Below are 21031 nucleotides of genomic sequence, written 5' to 3' on the forward strand. Positions count from 1 at the left end.
ACGAAGTGACGTAAAGGATGTCGACGTAGCTCGTGCGGAGCTTCTTGAGCGAAGCATTCACGGAGAGATGCATCGACTTCCTGTTGTTGCCGATGTATTGATCTTCTGCACAACGTCGTCTTGCCCCTCTTGAAGTTGGACGTGTACTGTGACGCGCGTCCATCAGCTGATAACGAATGGCGCGACCCCAACGCACCTTGGTCGCGAGGACGATCTGGTCGCGTATGCCGCGCGCCTCCATCCACTCGCCGATGAACTCCTCCGAGCTCTCGTCCTGGTAGTTGTTCGCGGTGTCGATGAAGTTGCCCCGGCGCCGTAGAAGGTGTCGAGGAGAGCGAAGCTCATGTCCTTGTCCATGTAGCTCCCGATGACCTTCCCCACTTGTCGCGATGCTCATTGCCGCGAGGCAGATGGGCGACACGCGCACGCGGCGAGGGGAGATAGTTGACGGTACCGGCCGAGTCTTGTCGCAGGTTCAGGTGCGGGGGCGTATACACTGGTCATGGTGTGCGGGATGAATGGGAGAGTCGGCTCGTGGAAGCGGGTCGATGCTCGGAGTCTGCGGGGCAGCGGGGGCGGCCTCAACCTTTATATACTTCATTGACTGCTGTCAAATGTACCCTTATCCTGTGATGTGTCGTAAGTGAGAACCAATGCCAGTCCGGCGAGAGAACGTACACTGAGAGGATGATCCACCTTCACACCGACAGTCCACTCAAACCCCGATATTTACGGTACACGCGACATCCGACCGGTATACAAAAACGTTCCCACACGCTAGAGCAAGTGGGTCTCCAAGCTGCGCCTCCGTTTCGGCTGCTGGCGAACGGCATCCTCCTGCGAGGATATGCATTCTGAACCGGCTTGAACATCGAGTATCAGGCATTATGTGGGAAATCCTCAGCGGGTACGTTCACTTCACCACAACTGTAGCCCGGGTCAATAGGGAATGGACGTTGTTTTTGCAAAATACGTCACCAGTCAGGCGTGTGGAGGAGGAGAAGTCACGAGCATGCGGAGCAGCCCACGACAACCAACTCTCGGTCGTGCCGTTGAGGACAGCCACTCCGCGCAGCGCAGCCATGCAGCTGGGATATCTGATACGCTCCACATCTACACTCCAATATGTACTGGGCTCATTCTACGACCCGGGCATCGCCATCGTCCCACGGCTTCTCCTCGCTACCACATGCAGAGACGGACGAGCTCGGACGCCGACCGGGCGCTGCAGAAGGTCGTACAGAGCAGCGGCAAAATTCGGGACGAGGAGGGAACAGACCATGTATTCGCGCGCGCCGCACCCGCTTTCCGTCACGATCTCTAGAGAGCAGAAACGGAACGCAGGGGAGAAGGGGGTGTCCCGGACACGCTCTGGGCGGGGCATGTCTGGACACGTGTGACGTTCGTGGCCGGTGAGCTGGGAAGCGGGAGGGAGTCGTGCAAGTCGTCCGAGCCGGAGATCGTACCGGTCTACATGAGAGAGACGGTACGTGTGCACAGGTTCCCTCGGCGCCGAGGATGGCTCCACAGGACGTGCGGGGCGCGGGATGCGGTCAAAATGCGGAGAAGGGTGCATAGGCGGCGGGCGCGTTGCATGAAGGTGCGGACGTATGGTCCGTGCCCGGCCGGGATCAGGAAGAAACGATATCTGGGACTCGTGTCTCTGGGAGAGCTTACAGTTCTTCCAATCCCTCTGTCCTCGCCGCCGCGCCGCTCCCTCCAAGTCGTAATCAAAGTCGGAGCGCGAAACGTGATATGTCGCGCGACGGCGCACCTGAGGAGCTGCTTGCCACGTTTTGGTTTGAGGTGCATACCGCACATCCACCTCTAGCTGGTGTGCATTCCATACGTCTATACGGCGAGCTACCGCTCATACCAGCATTTCGCGGAATAAAACCCTGCAGACAGAACGGACCAGTTCCCGCGTGCACGACGGACCCCTCGAGCGCGATGAAACGCTCACCATCGAGGCTGCTCGTAGGGTCAAAGTTCGCGTGTTCGCGCGCCTGCTCCCCGGCCTCCCTCCAGACCTCCACCGGTCTGCTAGCCGCGCCGTCGCCCTCGACCCACCACCACCGCTCGTCGCGCGGGATCTCCGTCCACAATTCCTTCAGCCTCCGCAGCGCGGGGCTCACGAACTCGCTCGCCGGCCCCCACCGCCGCTCGACGACGTTCTCGCGCGCGAGCTCCGCCCTCACCCCCGCGTCGAGGTCCGTGTGCCGCGCCCGCGCCCGCCATGTGTCGAAGCCTGTGGATCCGGGGAGACAGGAGGAGCACGAGAGGACGCGGAACGTCGGGACAGCCTTGACGAGCCGCAGAGAGAGCGGCCGGAGCGCTTCGACGCGGCGGACTTCCGCCGCGCGCCAGCCGTCCACTTGGGCTATGCTCGACGCGTGATGGCGTTGTGTGGTCGGCGGGAAGTGGAGGGAAAAGTGAACGAGCGCTAGGGGGGCGGATCGCAGTGCGGCGAGGAGCGGCTCCTGAGTGAGGCGCGAGGGTCCTCAGCGTTCAGGGAAAAGGAGCGAGGGGAAGATGCGGCGGGGGCGTGAAGGACCATGTATTCGCGCACATCGCACTCCCCCGACGTGACCACGACCTCGAGCGAGCGCAGCCCGGGCGCGACATCGCACAGTGTTTCCCAGACACGACGCGGAACCGCAATTGTGGGTGTCGTGTGGAGCTCGAGGGCAGTGGGCCGGACGGTCAACGGAAGCTGGAAGAAGTCGGAGAAGACCTCTAGGCCGGAGACCTCCCCCAATGCCAACGATCCGACGTGCCCGATGCGCCTCGCAGCCGGGATGAACACAGGGGAGAGGACGTCGAGCCGCTTGAGTCCGGTGGGCCATCGGTCTTCATCTGCCATGGAAAGGATCACGGGGCGCTGTCCCTCCGCATTCAGCCGAAGAGACAAGGTGATGATGTTTGGACACAGGGGTATGATACCAGGGGGGGTCTGAGAAAGGCAGCAGAAGGAAAGGTGGCGAATGGAGGGAAGGACGGTTTGTGTTGCATCAGGCAGTCGGAGGGAATTCGTAGACACGAGGTACGAGATGAGGGTGAGGGTGTGTAGGTTCTGCATGGAGGCGAGGCCGGACACGAGATCCTCGAGGTCGATGCCACCAGGCCCAAAGTACATCTCGTCGAATTCAAGGGTCAATGAGGTCAAGTACCGGCTCGAGAGGATCTCCGGCAGAGCAGCCACCGTCTCAGGACCGACATCTATCAGACTGGCTTGCTCGAGGTTGTGCATGGCGCCGATAGCATCTACGAGGATTCCGGCTTGGTGTACGAACAACTCGAAGCTGTGGATCTCAATAATGCGGAGGTTGGAGGCCTGGCTGAGGAGTTTGCGTAGAGGAGGAACATCGACGCTGAGAAAGTGGTGGAGGGTGAAATGTCGGAGGTGCTGGACGCGGGGGACTTGTGAGAGTGGCTCTGGTGCGTGGAAGAGATCGCGAGTGCATCGCCGCGGCCCAGGAGGGACAATATCTCGAGAAGGATCTCGTTGTGGAGAGAGAGAAGGGAGAGGGAGCTCATCTTCGAGGCGCGGACTCACAGCTCGTCCGGGATGGGCCTTCGAGACGGGACCTTGATTACTTATGGAGGGAGTGCCGGTGAGCTGTCTGTGTCTAGCTGCTGCAGGCAGAGGCAGGGGTGGCCGGGAGCAGGGAGGAAAAGGGGGACGAGTGCATCGTGCGCAGGCCGCCGCAAGCGAGTCTCGAGAGCCGGGAGTCGCCCGGGCGACGGGAGAGCTGGATCGGCGTCTACGCGTATTCTCCCCTTCCTCATCTCCGCCATGCATCTTCTTCTCCGACCTTGCACGCCCTGCGTTTCCCCAGCAATCCAACCCTTTTAAACGGACAACTGCTCAGCTCTCGCATTCAAGTTGCACTGCACGGCTTCAAGCTCGAGTTGTCGATGTATATGCAGAGGCGTAACAACCTCCTCGCAAGGCTCCAACAGGCTCGCAGTGTACCCGTGTTGAATGGAGGCTTCCTCCGGTGGGTGTCCTTGTGCTCGTTTTTTACGCCGTCTTATATCGTCCCCCAGCTTTAGGGGTGGATGGCCCGGTTCAACAATACCTGTGTCCCCGAAACAAGCCTTCGCCGCCTTCAGAAGCCGCCGTTTCGCCGTGCCCCGGTCCTTTCCTCATGGCACCTGCCGCTCGACTTACAGACCACCGCAGCGACGTTTGCAAGACCCAGGATGCGGGAGCACGAGGCCGGATCAGCGGGGGTAGTGGGTAGAGGAGCGGGCACAAGTCGGTTCTGGAGAGGGGACGGCGAACGGGCACTCGCGTTGGTCCAAATTGCGGGCTTCGACCGGGCGACCACGCTGGATGGTGAGTCTCTCCTTGTGCGTTCCCCAATCTGGGCGTTGGCGGGTTTCTTCGAGCCAGTGCGTGGATGCATTTGTTTCGTCTTCGTGTCGCTTGTTGTATGAACACCCAATCTCATTTCCTCAAGCATTTGATCACAAGAACGAACTGTGGGCGATGAAAAGTCGGCTGGATATGAAGGGAAAGGGTACCGATTGGACGAATGTGCGAGCGCCGAGGAGGGAAGGGCTAACGCACGGGTTTGGACCAGGTCAACTGAGAAGGACGGCGAAATTGGTGCTTTCCTATATGAAACAGAGACTGGAACGTACGCGATGCATGGCGTGTTCATGTTCCGACTCCTCTCTGCATCCCACACTGCTCCTGCTTCCGTGCGAGTCTACGCAGCTCGCTCACCTTCACTCGCCCCCCGCGCCCTCGGACGTGCGCCCATCATACATCCAGTCGGTGACTCTCCCGTCGTGGCCGCGTGCACTTTCGGTGCGGCCCGTTCGACCCGTACCGTCGCTCCCCGTCGTCTCGCTCTCACTACGCCGGCTCGCGCCCACCACCTTCGAGGTGCACGGGTTGCCTGGAGCTGTTGGACGCGCACATGGCGCTGGTCGTGGAGCTCGAGGGCGAGGACGAGATCCCGTGTCGGTGGGGGTCTGCGGGCATGTTCCTCAACGCTTCGTGGCGGAAGGTCAGAGAGCCCCGGAGGAGGTCACATCGTGCATCTCTGTGCTTACTTCTCCCCGCTCTCCATCAAAAGCTTTTCGTCCTCGACACCACGCGGTAGCATTCCCTCCGTGCGTTCGTGCGCGGCTCGAACGCCATCGTGCCACCGGAGGCGCTCTGGCCCACGGGCCACTTCGATCTGCTGATACTTCTCACCAATCAGTCAGAACGTACGGGTTGTGGCCCAGTAAGAGGCGAGGCAGAGCTTATGTCTGAGTTCCTTTCTAGCAGGCCGTCTAGCCGGCACAGACACAATTTCAGCATGTGGTGTCCCTCCAAAAGGGAACTCGAGGAGGACCACAAGAGACCCCGGCTATACGCTCCCAACGCGGCAGCTGCGCTTCTCCGATGTCATCATCAAGCATCGCCGTGAGTCCTCATCTCATCCGTTTCTGAACCACATCTCTGGCACCCATCTTCGCCGCGCTACCCTCCCACCGCGACGGGCGGTGAATGGCCGTGGTTCGCCACATCGCTCTTCCCCGCTGATTTTGCGCGTAACGTCATGCACCCCCGCGCAGGCGCTCGACTGCGACGACGTCTCGGATGGCAATAGCTGTGCGTCGTCGGGGGACGAGACGGGAGCGCATGTGCGGAGCGCGGTGGAGAGCTGGAGGGACGACGGACACCGCACGTGAGGCCGTCAAGGGTGGGCATTTGACACGACGACGACGACGACGACGACGCCGACTGGTGAGTACACTCATTACTTCTCGCGCGAATAGTGTACCAATCCTGGCAGTGTGTGCAGTGGCAGGTTCCTCGAAATCTGCGCATCTCTCTCGTCCGCGACACAAGGTTTGCTGAGCCGAGCCGGTCAGCGAGTAGGCTTTCGGGCCTGCCGCGCGTTTGCACAATGCGAGACTCGAGTCTGATGCAGGCCACGTACGCGAAAGATACGTCCATGAGCTACGCATCTGCTTCCACAATCCGGTGAGCCTTCAGATAGGTGCGATCAGGATGCAGTGCTGACTTGAGTTGCAGTCCCCAGGCGACTCGGCTGATCGACGCGGCGGACGTGTCACCGCGTGTATACAGCTTTCTTAGGCTGATTTCGGACCCCACCTCCATCTGCTCGTGCGCGAGCGGGACATGTCGCGTGGCAGTGCTTCGCCGCGGACACCGCGTGCTCGACCGGCTTCCGATACCATGGAGCCCACTTGCGCGGTGATTCGAGAGCGTCTCCCTGGGCCTTGACGCCACAGATGGATGCCTTGAGTGGTGCGTGGACTGGATGTGGTTCGCGATGAGCTTCTGCGATCGAGGACGAGGGTGTGCGTGATTCTATGACTTCGACGACTTCGGGTGAGGCGACTCAGTGGCAGTGTGTCCACAGATCCTATGTAAGCTGCACATTGTGGACACAGCAAAGCTGTGGACACAAGATCCACTACAACACTGTATGCACTACTAAACACATTAGCATCGTCAATAGTTTACTATGTGGGTGAGGCTGATGGAGGCGCCAAATAAAACAGTAGGATAGACAAGGAATGGGAGGCATGAGAATCGAACTCGTGCATCGCCACCTTCAAAGGTAAGTTTCAGACGCTGATCCAACCCGGCTACTTGGCCTATAGTATATTGAAAAGTAAATATTATATACCCAGCTCTCTCAACCCAACAATACGATACTACCACACTCCCTGGCGACAAAATATCCATTATACATATGTCAGTCAACGCCTTTGCCCATGGGCTATAATACCATGTATTTATGGACGTGATCGTCTCACAATATCCACTATGACACCGCTATGAATGTACCAATGTGAACGTAGTTTGGACTAACAGATTAAGAGGTCCTCGTATATGCATATATCTTTGTTTCCAGCCCACCTACCTATACGAGAAGCACACACGGCTGGAAAATATCTGTCGAAATCCTTGTATCAACTCCATACGAGACCCCACGAGTGCGCTGTGTCCACAGCGAACGAGTGGCGAATGTCTGTGTCCACAGCTTGTGCGCGGGGACTCGGGAGTTGCTGTGGACACAGCTTGTATGCGGGGGACCGCTGTGGACACAGCTTGTGCACTGGGAGTTGCTGTGGACACAGCGTGTATGCAGGGGATCGCTGTGTCCACAGCGAACGAGTGGCGAATGTCTGTGTCCACAGCTTGTGCGCGGGGAGTTGCTGTGGACACAGCTTGTATGCGGGGGATCGCTGTGGACACAGCTTGTATGCGGGGAATCGCTGTGTCCACAGCTTGTATGCAGGGGATCGCTGTGTCCACAGCGAGCGAGCGGCAAATGTCTGTGGACACAGCTCATGCGTGTGGACACAGCTTGCGTACGGGGATAGCTGTGTCCACAGCCCGTGAGCAGGGAGTCGCTGTGCCTGCAGCTCGTGTGTGGGGGAGCGCCGTCACCGTAACATCTGCCATACTTCAACTTCGTGAAATATGTGGTTATATTGCGTGCACGTCATATTTCTCGCGCTATCCATATGACCCATGAATTGTGGTTGGATGCACGCATTCATAATTCGTCCCATAGCCATTTCGCATCTGTACATATGCTCCGGTCGCATGCCGACAGATTTTCTACATAGCTCGCCGTCTTCACCCCCGGTTCAACCTTGCTTCACGTCCATGTTTGATAGAGAGCAAACGAGAGTGTGTTTAAAAGTACGATGCTATACGTACAAGAATCCAGTAACTACATTACGTGCTCCTCCGGCAAGTGGCCGCTGGGACCGTGTATGGATACGGGAGAAGCGACGCAGATGGCGTGGGCTTCGCGGGCGACGTGGATAGCCAGCCGACACGGACGACATGGATTGCAGGCGGCATGGGCGGCATGGGCACAGCCGATGGGCGCCCATGGGCCACAGGCGATGAGCGCTTTCGCCCATTACGTGCGAGCCCACGGTCCCGTGAGCGTGATTCGGCGCTACTGTAGCGATGGGTCACTGGGCGCACCGTGAACGCCGCACCATGCCCCGGATCACCGCCGTGCTCGGCGTTTTCGATCGAACTAGTTTTCAGTTAGTAGACGGGACTGTTGTATATATCACACCTGTACTTACCTGCCCTTTGGAAGTCTTAGTCGTACAGACGAAAAATTTACCATCGCGGGGTATCGAACCCGTGGTGCGTTCGAGCAACCCGACGCCGTTACCACTGCTCCAAAGGGCCTTTTCCGTCTTCCACTGTTAAATTATATGACATGTTTTTATGCCCCGGTGGCGTGGCGTGGCGCGTCTTGGATGGAACGCGTCTAATGATCCCGATTTCCTCGGAGTCGCGTCGCGCTCGCGTTCCGCGCCGCCGGCGCCTTCGTCCTCGTGAGTCCTCGCGCGTCCTCCGCTTCGTCCGCTGCCCCCGATTCCTTGCCCTCTGCCTCCTTCCCCTGCCCGCCACCACCTCCACCTATTCTACACGACATGCCGCCCATGCTTCAAAAGCATCGCGATGTGCGCGCAGCCTGTTCATTCCTCCCTTTGCGCCCTTCTGACCCCCATTCACAGACTCTGTACACGCTCATGCACGGACCGGTCTTGCAATCGGTCCCAACCAAGGATCTGGTACAGGTAAGAAGAAGTCAGTTCTGTATCGCGAGGCTAACTGCGCCTGGTGCAGGCTATGCGCCTCGGCCTGGGGGCCGAGGTTCACGAAAACGGGGGCACCGTGAAGGTGTCCTTCACGCCTGGGAGATGTCGTTTCGACCTCAAGAAGTTCGCAACCGTCGGCTTCCACAAGGTGCGTCGTTTAGTTCTAGAGAGCGCATCTAAACTCAGGGATCCGCTTAGCCCCACGGCGGCAACGGGGCCAAGGGCAAGACGGACAACCGGCCAGATCAAATCCCAGCTCACAACGCTCGCATGTACGTATGGCCGTTTCTCGTTCTTCATTTCTCCCTGACTTTCCGTTTTAGTTCGGGAGTCTCAGTCGCCTCCCTCATCGGACTCAATAATCACATCACGGGCTGGGATAACACTGCCTGGCTCGACCTCTGTGCCAAGGACTGGTCGCCGGTTTAGGTAGCGTACGAGTAGAACTTTGGATGAATCGGAACGTAGCACCTTCAGTCTTAATTCTTGCTTTCTCATTCAACGTCGCGTACGTTACGTTTGCGTGTCCTACATACAGTTCCACCCGTTGATTTGATGGTTCATTAGCGACAACACTTGTATTTATCAACTTACAACATCCTTTGAATATATTTCGTTGCACCCTCTCCTACAAGTTCGTCAACCTCACCTCCGGGACAACGATCGGACCTGTCGAGTCCGAGTTTCTCGGACTCCGGCGTTCTTTGCGCACCCCCAGCGCCCGGGCCGCTCCCCGCCCCGGTTTTCCCGCGCCTCCGCTACGCCTGCGCGCGCGGCGCTCAAGTTCGCGACGCTGTTCCTCTGTCTCCTCACTTCTCTCCCTCGCTCTCTCCCTCGCTCTTCGCTCTTCACACTCTTCCCTTTGCTCTCTCTCTCGCTGCAGTCATCATGGCTGCGATGCACCCCGGCCACAGAGAGGTGAGCGTTCCATTCTGGTGCAGATCGCGCGTGCTTACCCTTTTCCGCAGGTCCTCGAGGCCATGATGCACACGAGCTACACCGAGATTCCGGTGGGCAGAATAATGGCGGTGAGCTCTCTCTTTCTTATCTCGCCCGCCGCGCTCACCTTCGCCTGCCAGGCTCTCCACCACGGCCTCGGTGCCGAGACCTTCCGGCGGGGGAACAAGATCCATGTTCGATTCCGCGCGGGCAGATGCCGTCTGCGTGGCGCCAACGAGCAGATCGAGAAGTTCCATACGGTGCGTCGTTTTGTTTTGCACTCTGTCTCGCGCGCGCGCTGACATGGCTCGACAGCCCCACGACCGTCTGGGCAACGTTAGCGGCCACCACTGTCACATGTAAGTCCATCTCCACCCTGCGCGCGCGACTGTCGACGATACTTGTGACAGAATTGGCCGTTGGATTATCAACACCTTCAACTTTGAAGGCCAGCGGTTCAAGCACTGGGAGTGGGAGCTCGTCTGTCGTCGTCCGTGGCAGGCACCCCCTTGAACGCCGAGTAGCCCGTAACGTAACGTACCGTAGTTTAACTCTTCGTAATGCCTTGAACCCCTCTTCCATCGTGTTAATCTTGAGAGTTCTAGTATTGGTTGATGTTCGGTCCTGTATAGTACTTGTATGTCGCACCCATCAAATATATTTCCTCTCCCCAAGCACGTCCGCTCCCGCTGTCATTGAGAGAGGATACCACTCATTCTGGGCGGCCACTGCAAGGTACATTGGCCGGACTCACCGGTAAACATTCTCCTATTTCCAGTGATATCTTCTGTTCATCTCATCCCGGGCACCCACAAGGCGCGTCCAGGGACTCCGGGGTTCTGTGCGCGCGCCCAGCGCCCGGGCCACTCCCCGCCCCGGTTTTCTCGCGCCTCCGCTACGCCTGCGCGCGCGGCGCTCAAGTTCGCGTTGTTCCTCTGTCCCCTCACTTCCCTCGCTCGTTCTCTCTTTCGCTCTCTCCATCGCTCTTCGCTCTCTCGCTCGCTCTCGTCACCATGCCTGCGATGCACCCCAACCATAGAGAAGTGAGCGTTCATTCTGGTGCAGATCGCGCGTGCTTACCTTTTCCTCAGGTCCTCGAGGATATGATCCACACACGCTACTCCAAGCTGACGCTTGGACGCATCGAGGAGGTGAGCAATCCGTTCATTATCTCTCACGCCGCGCTCACCTTCGCCTTCAGGCTCTGCATTACGGCCTCGGTGCCGAGGTGGTTCGCCGGGACAACACGATCATCGTTCGATTCCGCGCGGGCAGGTGCCGTGTGCTCGCCGCGAACGACAACGTTGAATCGTTTCATGCGGTACGTCGTTCCGTTTCGCATTCGGTCTCGCGCGCACGGCTGACATGGCTTCATAGCCTCACGACGGCAGGGGGAACGTTAGTGCCCACCACTCTCACCTGTAAGTACATCGCTATCCTGCGCGCGCGACCGATGACGAGACACTTCACAGAATCGGGCGTTGGATAGTGAACAGCTTCAATTTCGAAGCCAAGCGTTTCAAGCACTGGGAGTGGAACCTGATGTGCCGTCGTCAGTGGCAGGCGCCCGCTTGAAGGCCGAGTAACCCGTAACGTACCGTACCGTAGCTTAACTCTTCGTAATGCTTTGAATCACATGTCCATCGTTTTTACCTTGAAAGTCTGTAGTATTAGTTCATGTTCGGTCATGTACAGTACTTAGATGTCACCCATCAAATATATTTCGTCTCCTCAAGCACGTCCGTTCGCACACTCCGTACGTACCTTGTCTGGCCACCGCTCACTAGCTAATCAATATTTCAGAAGAGCTTTGACATGTGAAAATAAGGCAAAGCGGAGTTTGTCCCTTGACGTGTTCTGTATTAAAATGCTCCTCAGGCCGGGCGCAAGCGTTCACGACGTACAGAATAAGCAGTGTAGGCCAGTCCACAGTAGACATACATACCATGTCCCGCGTCTTTCTCGCCGTGTGCAAGTGCATCGGTGACCAGCAGGTATCGAGTCCGTCCCCGGCTGGATGTCCGAGGGTACCACATGAGGCCGACGCATCAAGGTGAAACGCGGACGGCTCCAGGAGAGCGCGCCGCCATCCGCACGGCTACTGCGCGGCACTGGGGGAGCGGACTGTGTGTGCGCGCGAATGTGAGAAGGGCTAGTTGGTGGAACAGGTATCAACGGGCGACGCCTTCGAAGTGCATCTTGACGCGCCTCAGTGTCAGCTGTAGTTGTTTCCGGAGAGCTGAAGCGTAGAGGAAGCATCGGCGCGAGGCGCTCACAGGTCTTGTTGGCGCGGGCCGGTCCCGCCGCGCCTGCACGCGCGCCTTGGAATTCCGAGTTTCTCGGAACCCGATGCATGCGCCTCAGTAGTCGGGCCGGTCCCGTCCTGGTTTTCCCGCGCGTCGCGCATGCACCCACGCGCTCACTCCGGATCCGCACTCTCACTTCTTCCTCTGCTCTCTTGCTCTTTCTTTCGACCCCTCTCCTCGCTCTAGCTTTTTGCATCTCTCTAACCCGCTCTCTCTCTCTCTCTCTCTCTCTCTCTCTCTCTCTCTCTCAACTGGGTCGCACGCGTCATGAGGAGCGAGGACGCCCTGTGGGCCAAGGTCCGCGCGTCTCTCCCTGGGAATATCACACACGGCACAGTGCAGTCTTGGTTGAGTCTTGGTGCAGTCGCGCGCAGGGCACCTTAATTGCGTGAGTGACAAAGGTTCAAAATTCAGACATAGAGGCTTACCGAGAGAGGGAGCCACGTCCCTCGCGGCCAGAGCGAGAGCAAGAGCGATGGTAACCACAGTGGTTGTGAATTCGATCATACGCAACCGCAACTGATGCGCGAGAACCGGAGGGAGGACTGCTGTAATATAGCCCAGTAAGTATTTGCATGCGGATGGGGGTGAGAACATACTTCGCGTGAGATGAGGAAGGCATTTGGACGTGTGTATGAGACAATGGAGAGGAAGAGAAGGGATCACCTTCACGGACCCCTCGCATACCGCTCCAAGTACGTGCGCAACACATGGCACCAAGTGAGGCGCTGAGGCGGCCACCGCAAAGCTAAAATGACCGCTAGGCTGAGCTAGCATATCAACAAGCAGATAAACTCATAGTGAAACGCACACGGCACCACTAGCTCGAGTCGGAAAAAGGAGCGAAGTTCGTCCGTAGACGAGCAGGAGGCTGAGGGCGAGCCGTGTTGAAGTATGGTTTACAACTCCGCTTACGGACATTTATTTACTTTGACTCTTATGTTTCATTCTCCGCTTCGGCAACGCTCGCGCCCGAGGATCTCTCGCGCGGTCGTCCTCACCGCTCCTCAGTCGTACTTCCATCTGACTGAGGTATGTCTCCCTACTTACATTCTACATCAATGTACTTACAACTACTTCAGCTCTCGCTGATCACTGCGTGCTATTAGGTACAGTGCTTATATAGTCGTACTTCCATCCGACTGAGCTCTCATTGATCACTGCGTGCTATTAAGCTGCATGTCGTTGACCCTGGCGGAGGTGAAGACCCCGGGGGTAGATACGGTCGGGTAAGGGGGTTCAGCTGAGGGGGGAAAAGAAGCAAGGAAGTGGGGGACTCACCAGAAGAGAGAGGGTACCGCTGGAGGGTCGCTGACGGCGACTTGTGGCACATAGTCGCGTCGCATGATGCATCTGGGCGGTAACCAGGAGTGCAGCTTTTGAGTTGACACTGGGCGGGTTGTAGGCTGTGGGCAAGACAAGGCGAGTAAGAATCTCCGCACCTGCGCCCTACAGAGGCCTGGCCGGCATCCTGCTCGATGTCGTGCCCAGCGAGCTGCGCGTCCTCCGCCTCTACGCCCGATGGGGAAGGATGCCCAAGCGATTGCTGTCGATGCTGATGAGCGCGGTGCAGCGGCGTCAGGCCTCATTCTCGAGCGTGTACGGGTCCGAGGCGTCGAGGTCCGCGAGCATGCAGCTCGGGCGTATCGTCTCCGTCTTGACCTCGAGCGAGTGTGGCGCGGCGGATGAGCCCGGTGGTGCGCTTCCTGGTGCACGGCTAGTTGGTGAAGCTAGGTGAGACGACGGAACAGGAGGCGTTGCTGTTGAGCGCGGTGTCGAGTGAGTCGTTTGTGAAATAGTCGAGCGCGTAGCACAACGCGTCCGCTGCCTTGATGCCGGTCCCGAAGAGGAGCGCACCTCGTGCGCGCGACCATGGGCAAGGGTGCCGACTCCACGCGAACGAGCACGGGCACCCTCACAGGCAAGGGCACTCCATCGGCCTCGACGTCCGTCACGCCCATTGCGGACATCGCGCCCCCGCCCTCGAGCGGGATGTTCATCCGAGCGAGCGGGACCAGCAGCTCCCCAATGCGCCGCCCCCGCCCAAGCACCACGCGCGGCAGATTGCGACGACGCTCGCGCTCCTCGGCGTGTTCCACGTACACACGAGTTGTACGCCGCGCATGATGTCACGGCACTGGCCACATCGTCTCGGGGTGTGGGGTGCAGAAAGATGGATGCGCATGAGGACGAAATTAAACACTCACTGGAATGAACACAGGGTCTGAGAGCGTGACATGCATACAGAGTTCGTGCGCAAATGGAAGCCGGAGTGCAGAGAAGGATAGCAAGGAGAAAAAGCCGGGGCCAAGAGGCATGGTGCAAGGGGTGGAGCAGCGTGCGCGTCTGAAGCCGCCATGCAGACCAGCCTTCCACGCCTCAAACCGACATTATAATATCATGCAATGTTCACAATGCAGTGCGCCTATTATAATGATCCCGCTCTTTACAATGTCGTTACACATGCGTTGTAAATACCAACCGTCCCGCGTTATTGCAAGCGCCGAAATGCTTACCCCGCGGTTCGCCCTTTTGCTGATATCAATTCCGAACTCCGGACTACCATCATTGTACCGTCATCATCCCCCCTCCAGTCTCTCCTGTTCCTCTTTCAACTACAATTCCTCATGTCTCTCGAGCAAACCACCAACGATGCCCCCTCTCTCACCGCCTTTGGGCGACAAGACCCCCTCTACGCCCCCGCACAAGACGACGTGCTCGAGCCCATGGCCAACGGGATTCCTCCGTGGCGGCTTCCTGGCGGATATGTTCCTGTGAGTACGTTGGTACCGTATACCCTCGTCCGAATTAAAGCCAGCCAGCAGTGCCCCCAGCAACATCGAGACGCGTTTGTGTCCTCCATGCAGCAGCATTATTTCGTGATGCAGGAATGTCGTGCGCTTCTGGCGCGGGTTCTTGCGACGAATGATGCTCTGGTGGAAGCCGTGGAGAATTTGAGTCAACGCCTTTGCAATCTAGAAAATATCGCCGAAGCCCGCTGCAGTCGCCTCCAAGAGCGAAACGTACACCTCGTGTCCAATCTGATGCTCCTATCCCAACGGGTGGAGGTTCTCGAGGAAGGTCATGGCGTTCCCGCATCTGATCGTGCGCATATTGGCGGGAGGATGCCAATATCAGAGCGGGATATTCCCTGGCCTTCGTCCGTGGATTTTTTGGAAAGGTTGGCAGGACCGGTACACTCCGGGGAGAGGTGGAATTGAGATTCGGTACGTCCCTGACAAACGTAGTTCGAGGAGCTGCTCTGACGCGTGATATTCTTAAAGACTGCATTGGGATGGTCGGTGAGGTCTTGGAGCTCAGTCACGCCGAGTTATGTAAATTGTTTTCCGAGTAGCCTTCATGTTCAACTCGTTAGTGGTCGCACCCCCCCCCACCCCACCCTGTGTGATTCACCACCTCGACACCCCACGACGCCATGCCACTTGCGGCAGGTTCGTCTCCTTTTCCCACTTGCCTGCTTCGCATCCCGCGTCACTAGAATGAGTCGGGCACCGAGGAAACCGGTCGTGCGCCATCCGCTCGTGCCCCCCGCCCTCCCCTCTTGCTTTGCCCACCCGGCATGCCGCCTCCGGAGCACGTCTGCCCCTACGTCCCCCGCAAAATGAGCTAGGGCTGCTGTTGCTTACGAATTTCACATCCTTTGCCGATGAGCACGCCCTGCTGCTCGGCGTTCCCATGTCACGATCCCTTGATGCGCATGCCACGCGGCCACACACGCGCGGCACCCCTCGCACCCCACCAGGCTGCAATCGCACCTCCACCGGTCTGCGCGCCGCACCGACCGTTCCATCGCCAACGTACCCGCGCCGCCACCTCGCCGATATCTGCGCACTATCTCAGACAATCCCCCACACAACGCGCATCGACGCGGGCGCGCGCCAGTCGGACGTCTCCACCACCGCGTTGCTGCGCGCACGCGGCATAGCTCGGCCTGCATGCGCCTTCGCTTCAGGACCCCTCGTTGCCCCTCGGTCCCGTTCCCACTCCATCTGCCCCAGTTCACACCGTCTGCCTTTCGTTCTTCGACCTAACAACTGCCCCGCCTGCCTCGCTATCATAGCTCCTGACCATACGGTTGCTGCGCGGCCCTTACCGAACTCTCTCTCATCCCCCCAGACGGCGTGGCAGGGCTGCCGGGCGCCGGCGTTCGGGCATCTCGGGGAAGGGTTCCCGGGTGTTCCCGAGTGAGATGGGAGCGGCTAGCATAGGACATGCAGTAAGCAGTATTACTAACGCACGCATCAGTTCTGTGAGATACCGAAACTAGGTTACATGTAAGTGACAAAAGACGGCGGTATCAATCGGAGAGCTCAATGACGTCGTCCTCCAAGAGGGCGCGAGCAGAGTACGACAGAGATGCATCGGACGAGCGAGCGTACGTAGGCACGATACCAGAAGACGGCCCTGCTTCGCGGTCGCTACGGACTGCCGACGGCGTCGTGTTAGCCATCCTGGAAGAGAGTGCCTGTGTAGCACGGTATGTTTAGCGCGTGAGTAGTAAGGAAAAAGTCCGAGTGACGCACCTTGACCGTCGTTGTCACCTCTCCGGTCAGGTCATGGAGATTCCCCTCCATCCTGACGCCTTGAGACGAAGCAGATGCACCCTGGGATCCCAGGGTGTATCCGAGGGCGAAGGAGGCTTGAGCAGTCGCCGACGACTGTTTCGCCTTGTGCTCCTGATATCGAGTCAGCGCCATGTGCGTGATTTTCACTGAATAGACGCACCTTGATGCGACGCGAGTGATTAGCAGCCGCCTCGACATCCAGTCCGTGAAGAGCGGTTCCGAGGCCAGGGAGGTTGCCGTCGACGATCTTGAAGAGCATGACACGGTGGTCGGCTGACCTCAGCCAGTACGTCGCATCCTCCATCGGGTGAAGGCGGCGCCAGGCGGTCCCCGAAGAGTCCCATAGACGGGCGTGGCGAAGCTGTAGGACGTTCGTTTGGAGAACCTCCTCGTCTGCGGGCAAGAAATAGACAGAGGGGTTTGCGTCCTCCTACGAAATGGTTAGCACCATGCACGTACCGATGGATTCGGCATCACACACCTTGTCCCACACCAACGCGACGTGGGCGTTGTTGTGATGGTCGACGAACAGCGTTTGTATCAGCTCATCGTCACCGCGCAGGCCAGATTGCGCCTCCCATCGCGTGAAATAGGTGCCGAAGTCCGTACAGCGGAGTACATCGCGCCTACGAAGGAGGACATTTCCACTGGCCTTCGAGGGAATGCTTGCCGTGCCCTTAGGGAAGATGTTCCATGCCTGCTCGGTGAATTCAAAAATCTCGTAGCGGTGCTCAGGGTTCACCATGCGCTTGTAGTCAGGGTGTTTGCTGAGGCTAAGCTTTCCAGACGGCGCCGCCATCGGGAAAGAACGCGGTGGGCAGTCCTCCTATCCCATACGCGCGCGATCAGCCCGCATTCGCCAGGACGTTGCACGAGCTCGCGTACTTGGTTCCATATGACGACGCTGCACGTCGTCTCGGCCTGTGGGGGAGGGTGCTCTCGTAAGCGCGATTTTTGGGAATTGTATATGCGCTCGCACCTTCGCTTTCGTCCTGCGAGCCGAAGGGTCCCCGAGGACCTCTGCCTAGACTAACGTCAGCGCGGAAGTAAACCGATGTTAATAACGGAACATGGTACCTTTGCCTTCGACCCTGCACGTCTGCGAGGCGCGCCTGGACGCACTTCTGGGGTCGCCTTCGACTTGCCCTTGCTCTTGAGAACCGCCGGTTCGGCCGCGGTCGTCGATTCCGCCGGGCCGATCTCCCTCTGGAGGGACTGGAGCATTTCGACCACCTCCGGGGTATCGTCGTAGTCGATCGGCTTCTTGAGGCGAGCCATGTCGTAGAAGCGCTGGGCTTCTATGAGTCGAAGATGACCCTCGGTGGGGCCGGGTTGGGGGGGGAACCAAACCTTGCGACATTTGAAGGGGCACTGGAATCGTCGACGGTCAGTTCGCACTTCTATCAAGATCGTGGGATGATACGCACGATGCAGTACCAAGCTCCTGCAGCACCGCGCATGTGCGATATGTACGACAAGGGGGCGCGGGTGATGGTTTTGCTGCATCCCGGACACGCGCGACCGATGACGCTGCCTGGGAATGGGAGTCGGTCGTCCTTGCCATCTTCGCACCATTTGACGAGGGCATCGCTGCGATTTTTGGCCGGTATGTCGTTGAAGACGACGTACTCTTGGGACAGTTGGGCGCCGTTGTTGTTGGTGTAGATGCGGGGGAGGAGGGGTGCTTCAGGAGACATGGCAGGAGACGAAACACGGGTCGCCTCTCTGGGGCATGGGCTGACGGAGACTCCTTACATGTGTCCCGCCTTCCCCCGCAGAAATTCTGTCTACTGAGACACGTATTTCGTCGGCCGCATCGGCCTCGGCTTGGCCTCGGAGGTTGCGATTCCAAATCCCCAGGTTCATCTAGATTCTCATATGACCACATGGGCCTGGTTGCACGGGAGTTTCGATGCCGCTCACCTTTCACCCTGTGTCGGACTTCCCACCTGCGGCCTTACGCCTCGCGCGATCTGAGTCGATCGTCCTCATGCTGCGCAAACACCACCATGCCGGCGTGTGCACACATGAACACGCAAGATGTGATTTTCTGTCTACGGTATCACACGACGTGCGGCTTCTTCACTGCGCCAGAATTTTCACCTGCAATTTCTGCCCTTGCGCGATCTTCGATTGACCTGACGCTGCGCAAATATTAGCGCGGTATCAGGAAATATATCAAAGCGCTTACGGATTAGCTCCCATCGCCCGCAGGGTCGGTCGTCTTGCGCGCGCCGTTCGACGAACCGGTCGACTGGCCAAGGGCCCACCCTGTGCGTCGGGTCGTGGCCGGAGCGTGCCAGCGTCTGAAACTTGGGGGGCGCTCCAATTGACCATCGTATGGTCGCCTTCGACTTTGTTTTGGCGTTTGGGAGGCGCGACGCGCGACGGTTCTCGGGCGAAGTCTACAACTCTCTGCAGCAACTGCTGCAGTGTAGTATTGGGAATTTTGGCCACTATTGCAGCTGATAAACCCGTGTCAATTGTGGCGCCGGTTTCAAGCATACGGTGCTCACCTGCCGTTGCGTCCTGCACGGTGGAAGTGTTTCCCTTCTTCATTTCAGGCGGAGGCTATCCTCGATTGAGACTATGCGATGGTGTATAATGTTCGTCGCGTTATCCGCACGCCTTTTACATATCACTGATACATGTTCGCGTAGTTTAACGCCCAAGGCCCTAGTAGTCATCGATGCTCTGACGAAGGAACTCCTCGAAGCTAACCCCCTCGGGGATGTGGTAAGGCTGTACAAACGGGGTAGACTGCCCGAGTTCCACGTCCATCTCCGCGTCGGCCTGGAGAAACTCTTGGTTTGCGGAGAGGAGATTCTCAGCGTTGGACGGTTCGTCCTTGATCCTTGACAACCGACCCGCCATCCCGCCTAGCGCCTCCGCCTCGAGCGGCGCCAGTATATCCTCGCCCTGCTTGGCCATTAGATTCGATATAGATCGTATCAAAAGTGGAAAACCAGGCACCTCGGTCTGAGATTGCTCGGCCAGGTACTGAGGGTTAGCCATCTCCCATTGCTGCATCATGTAGCCGGCGTCTCTTGCCCACGCATTGGCGGAGTTTCGAATAAGGATGATGGGGCCCTTCGGCGCCGGGCTTTCTGCAGACGCCTGAACCCATGTTGATATCTGAGGATGCCAGAACTGAATCTGACATCCCATGCCTGCCGTTGGTCTGAGCGGGGCGGTGGTTGTCGCTGTCGCGCTCACTTGTTCCAGGCACAAGTGGAGGAACGCGCCGAAGGGGAGCCCGCTTGTCTGGCCCACGAAGATGAGGTAGGGGTGAGCCGTCTTGTCGGGCTGATTGAGGTCGTATCAGTTCCGTTCAACGGCATGTCGCAATGCTTACCTCCAGCCATGCGACGACCATCGTTCCAATCGGGCCCTTCGATCCCAAACACACATGCGCTAACATCGCAGGACGACCAGGGTTCCACGATCTCTCCCAGGCCGCTATCTCTGAGCCCAGCCCTCTACATTTTCCCACCGTCGTCTTGCGCGCCAGAATGGCTCGCGTGGTGTCCTCAATTTCGATCGTGTCTGTTATGATCGTCTTCCTCACCCAATTGCCGTCCCATATATCTACCTGGGTGTCATATTTGAGGATCTCGATGAGAGCCGTGATTTGGGAGATTTGGATCAAGGGCGGATTGACGGCGATGCTGATACGCTGCGGGTCGAGCTGTATCCTGGTCAGACGTGCTGGGCGTCGAGATGGAACGACTTACGGAGGTCCACACCACCGCCACTATCTGGCGCTCCGGAAGAGCAGGAAGTTGAGGCATGTAGGCAATGGTTGTGTAGATAGCGACTTGGAGACAGCAATGGCCGTCGAGACAAGATGGCGGCCTACACCACGGGTGCGCACGCAAACCATGAGGCGGGTCCGGCAAGCTAGCGCTAACAGGTCACGAGCGGGGCGCTGTGCGAAAAGCGCGCACAGGGCGAAGGGGCTGGCGTGTTGCGCCCACCGTCAGCAGCCACAGGCACAGGTAAGCGCGCACGTGCTGCATTTCGGGACGTGCGCGCCGCGTTGAAGGCTAGGTTCGGGACCAGAGATGCGCTCACCGAAGCACCCGGTCCTGGGGAGGGCCCATCCTCGCCAAACCAAACCATGCCCGCGCTGCTCCCGACACGCATGACGGAGCATGACGGTCGCACATATCGTGCCCGCACTAAAATAGCTAATGATTGCCCTGTCTGTGATAATGGCGCTTAGGTGGGCGGCGCTGCCAAACCTCCCGACGTGCCATACAGGCATAATCAAGCATGGACAGCCTCCCACGGTGCATCGTGATGGTCGGAGTCGTGTGGAACGCGCTTGTGTGGGGCAATGGTGAGTACTGTGCGATCCGTCATCGTCGGCAGTGGCTCCGGGTCGTCCTCTACGCGCCGCCCACGGCCCCCTTCGTGAATATGCTGGACGCATCCCGCTCTGTGACGCGCTTCGTAGTGCTCACGACGACCTCGCGTGCAGACCTCGAGACGCGTTTCCTGCCGTGGTTCTCGCCGCTCGCAACTGTCGACCTGCTGTGCACGGTCATCGTTATGTTAGCATACCAGGGCCATCACATCGTGCAC

General features: G+C 58.5%; 7 protein-coding genes across 7 annotated transcripts; 2 read left to right on the plus strand and 5 right to left on the minus strand.

The window, feature by feature from the left end:
* Positions 1 to 7: 7 nt before the first annotated feature.
* Positions 8 to 427, minus strand: BXZ73DRAFT_7367 (NADP-dependent oxidoreductase domain-containing protein; the record flags this gene model as incomplete). Its single annotated transcript, XM_048021926.1, has 1 exon — positions 8 to 427. A coding segment is annotated over one exon (420 nt), but the record flags the coding sequence as incomplete, so codon positions are not given.
* A 1246-nt stretch (positions 428 to 1673) lies between these two features.
* Positions 1674 to 3537, minus strand: BXZ73DRAFT_82682 (uncharacterized protein; the record flags this gene model as incomplete). Its single annotated transcript, XM_048023771.1, has 5 exons — positions 1674 to 1717; positions 1775 to 1831; positions 1916 to 2480; positions 2570 to 3338; positions 3365 to 3537. The coding sequence occupies 5 exons, from the start codon at positions 3535 to 3537 to the stop codon at positions 1674 to 1676; spliced, it is 1608 nt and encodes a 535-aa protein (XP_047871482.1).
* A 4459-nt stretch (positions 3538 to 7996) lies between these two features.
* BXZ73DRAFT_82683 (uncharacterized protein) lies at positions 7997 to 9042 on the plus strand (the record flags this gene model as incomplete). The annotated part of the gene is made up of 6 exons (XM_048023772.1): positions 7997 to 8046; positions 8304 to 8346; positions 8530 to 8592; positions 8642 to 8761; positions 8812 to 8885; positions 8937 to 9042. 6 exons carry the CDS (start codon positions 7997 to 7999, stop codon positions 9040 to 9042), a joined length of 456 nt encoding a protein of 151 aa, XP_047871483.1.
* Positions 9043 to 9501: 459 nt separating this feature from the next.
* On the plus strand, positions 9502 to 11127 carry BXZ73DRAFT_82684 (uncharacterized protein; the record flags this gene model as incomplete). The annotated part of the gene is made up of 9 exons (XM_048023773.1): positions 9502 to 9531; positions 9582 to 9641; positions 9693 to 9812; positions 9868 to 9911; positions 9963 to 10032; positions 10644 to 10703; positions 10754 to 10873; positions 10930 to 10973; positions 11025 to 11127. The coding sequence occupies 9 exons, from the start codon at positions 9502 to 9504 to the stop codon at positions 11125 to 11127; spliced, it is 651 nt and encodes a 216-aa protein (XP_047871484.1).
* Positions 11128 to 13436: 2309 nt separating this feature from the next.
* On the minus strand, positions 13437 to 14176 carry BXZ73DRAFT_82685 (uncharacterized protein; the record flags this gene model as incomplete). Its single annotated transcript, XM_048023774.1, has 3 exons — positions 13437 to 13575; positions 13716 to 13942; positions 14066 to 14176. 3 exons carry the CDS (start codon positions 14174 to 14176, stop codon positions 13437 to 13439), a joined length of 477 nt encoding a protein of 158 aa, XP_047871485.1.
* Positions 14177 to 16176: 2000 nt separating this feature from the next.
* BXZ73DRAFT_107885 (uncharacterized protein) lies at positions 16177 to 18141 on the minus strand (the record flags this gene model as incomplete). The annotated part of the gene is made up of 8 exons (XM_048017021.1): positions 16177 to 16344; positions 16403 to 16555; positions 16605 to 16874; positions 16926 to 17270; positions 17330 to 17365; positions 17424 to 17468; positions 17567 to 17815; positions 17872 to 18141. The coding sequence occupies 8 exons, from the start codon at positions 18139 to 18141 to the stop codon at positions 16177 to 16179; spliced, it is 1536 nt and encodes a 511-aa protein (XP_047871486.1).
* Positions 18142 to 19120: 979 nt separating this feature from the next.
* On the minus strand, positions 19121 to 20235 carry BXZ73DRAFT_82687 (uncharacterized protein; the record flags this gene model as incomplete). Its single annotated transcript, XM_048023775.1, has 3 exons — positions 19121 to 19750; positions 19800 to 20132; positions 20179 to 20235. 3 exons carry the CDS (start codon positions 20233 to 20235, stop codon positions 19121 to 19123), a joined length of 1020 nt encoding a protein of 339 aa, XP_047871487.1.
* Positions 20236 to 21031: the final 796 nt, after the last annotated feature.

Source organism: Epithele typhae (assembly GCF_022376455.1).
Source record: "Epithele typhae strain CBS 203.58 chromosome Unknown BXZ73scaffold_129, whole genome shotgun sequence".
NCBI classification, from domain to species: Eukaryota; Fungi; Basidiomycota; class Agaricomycetes; order Polyporales; family Epitheliaceae; genus Epithele; species Epithele typhae.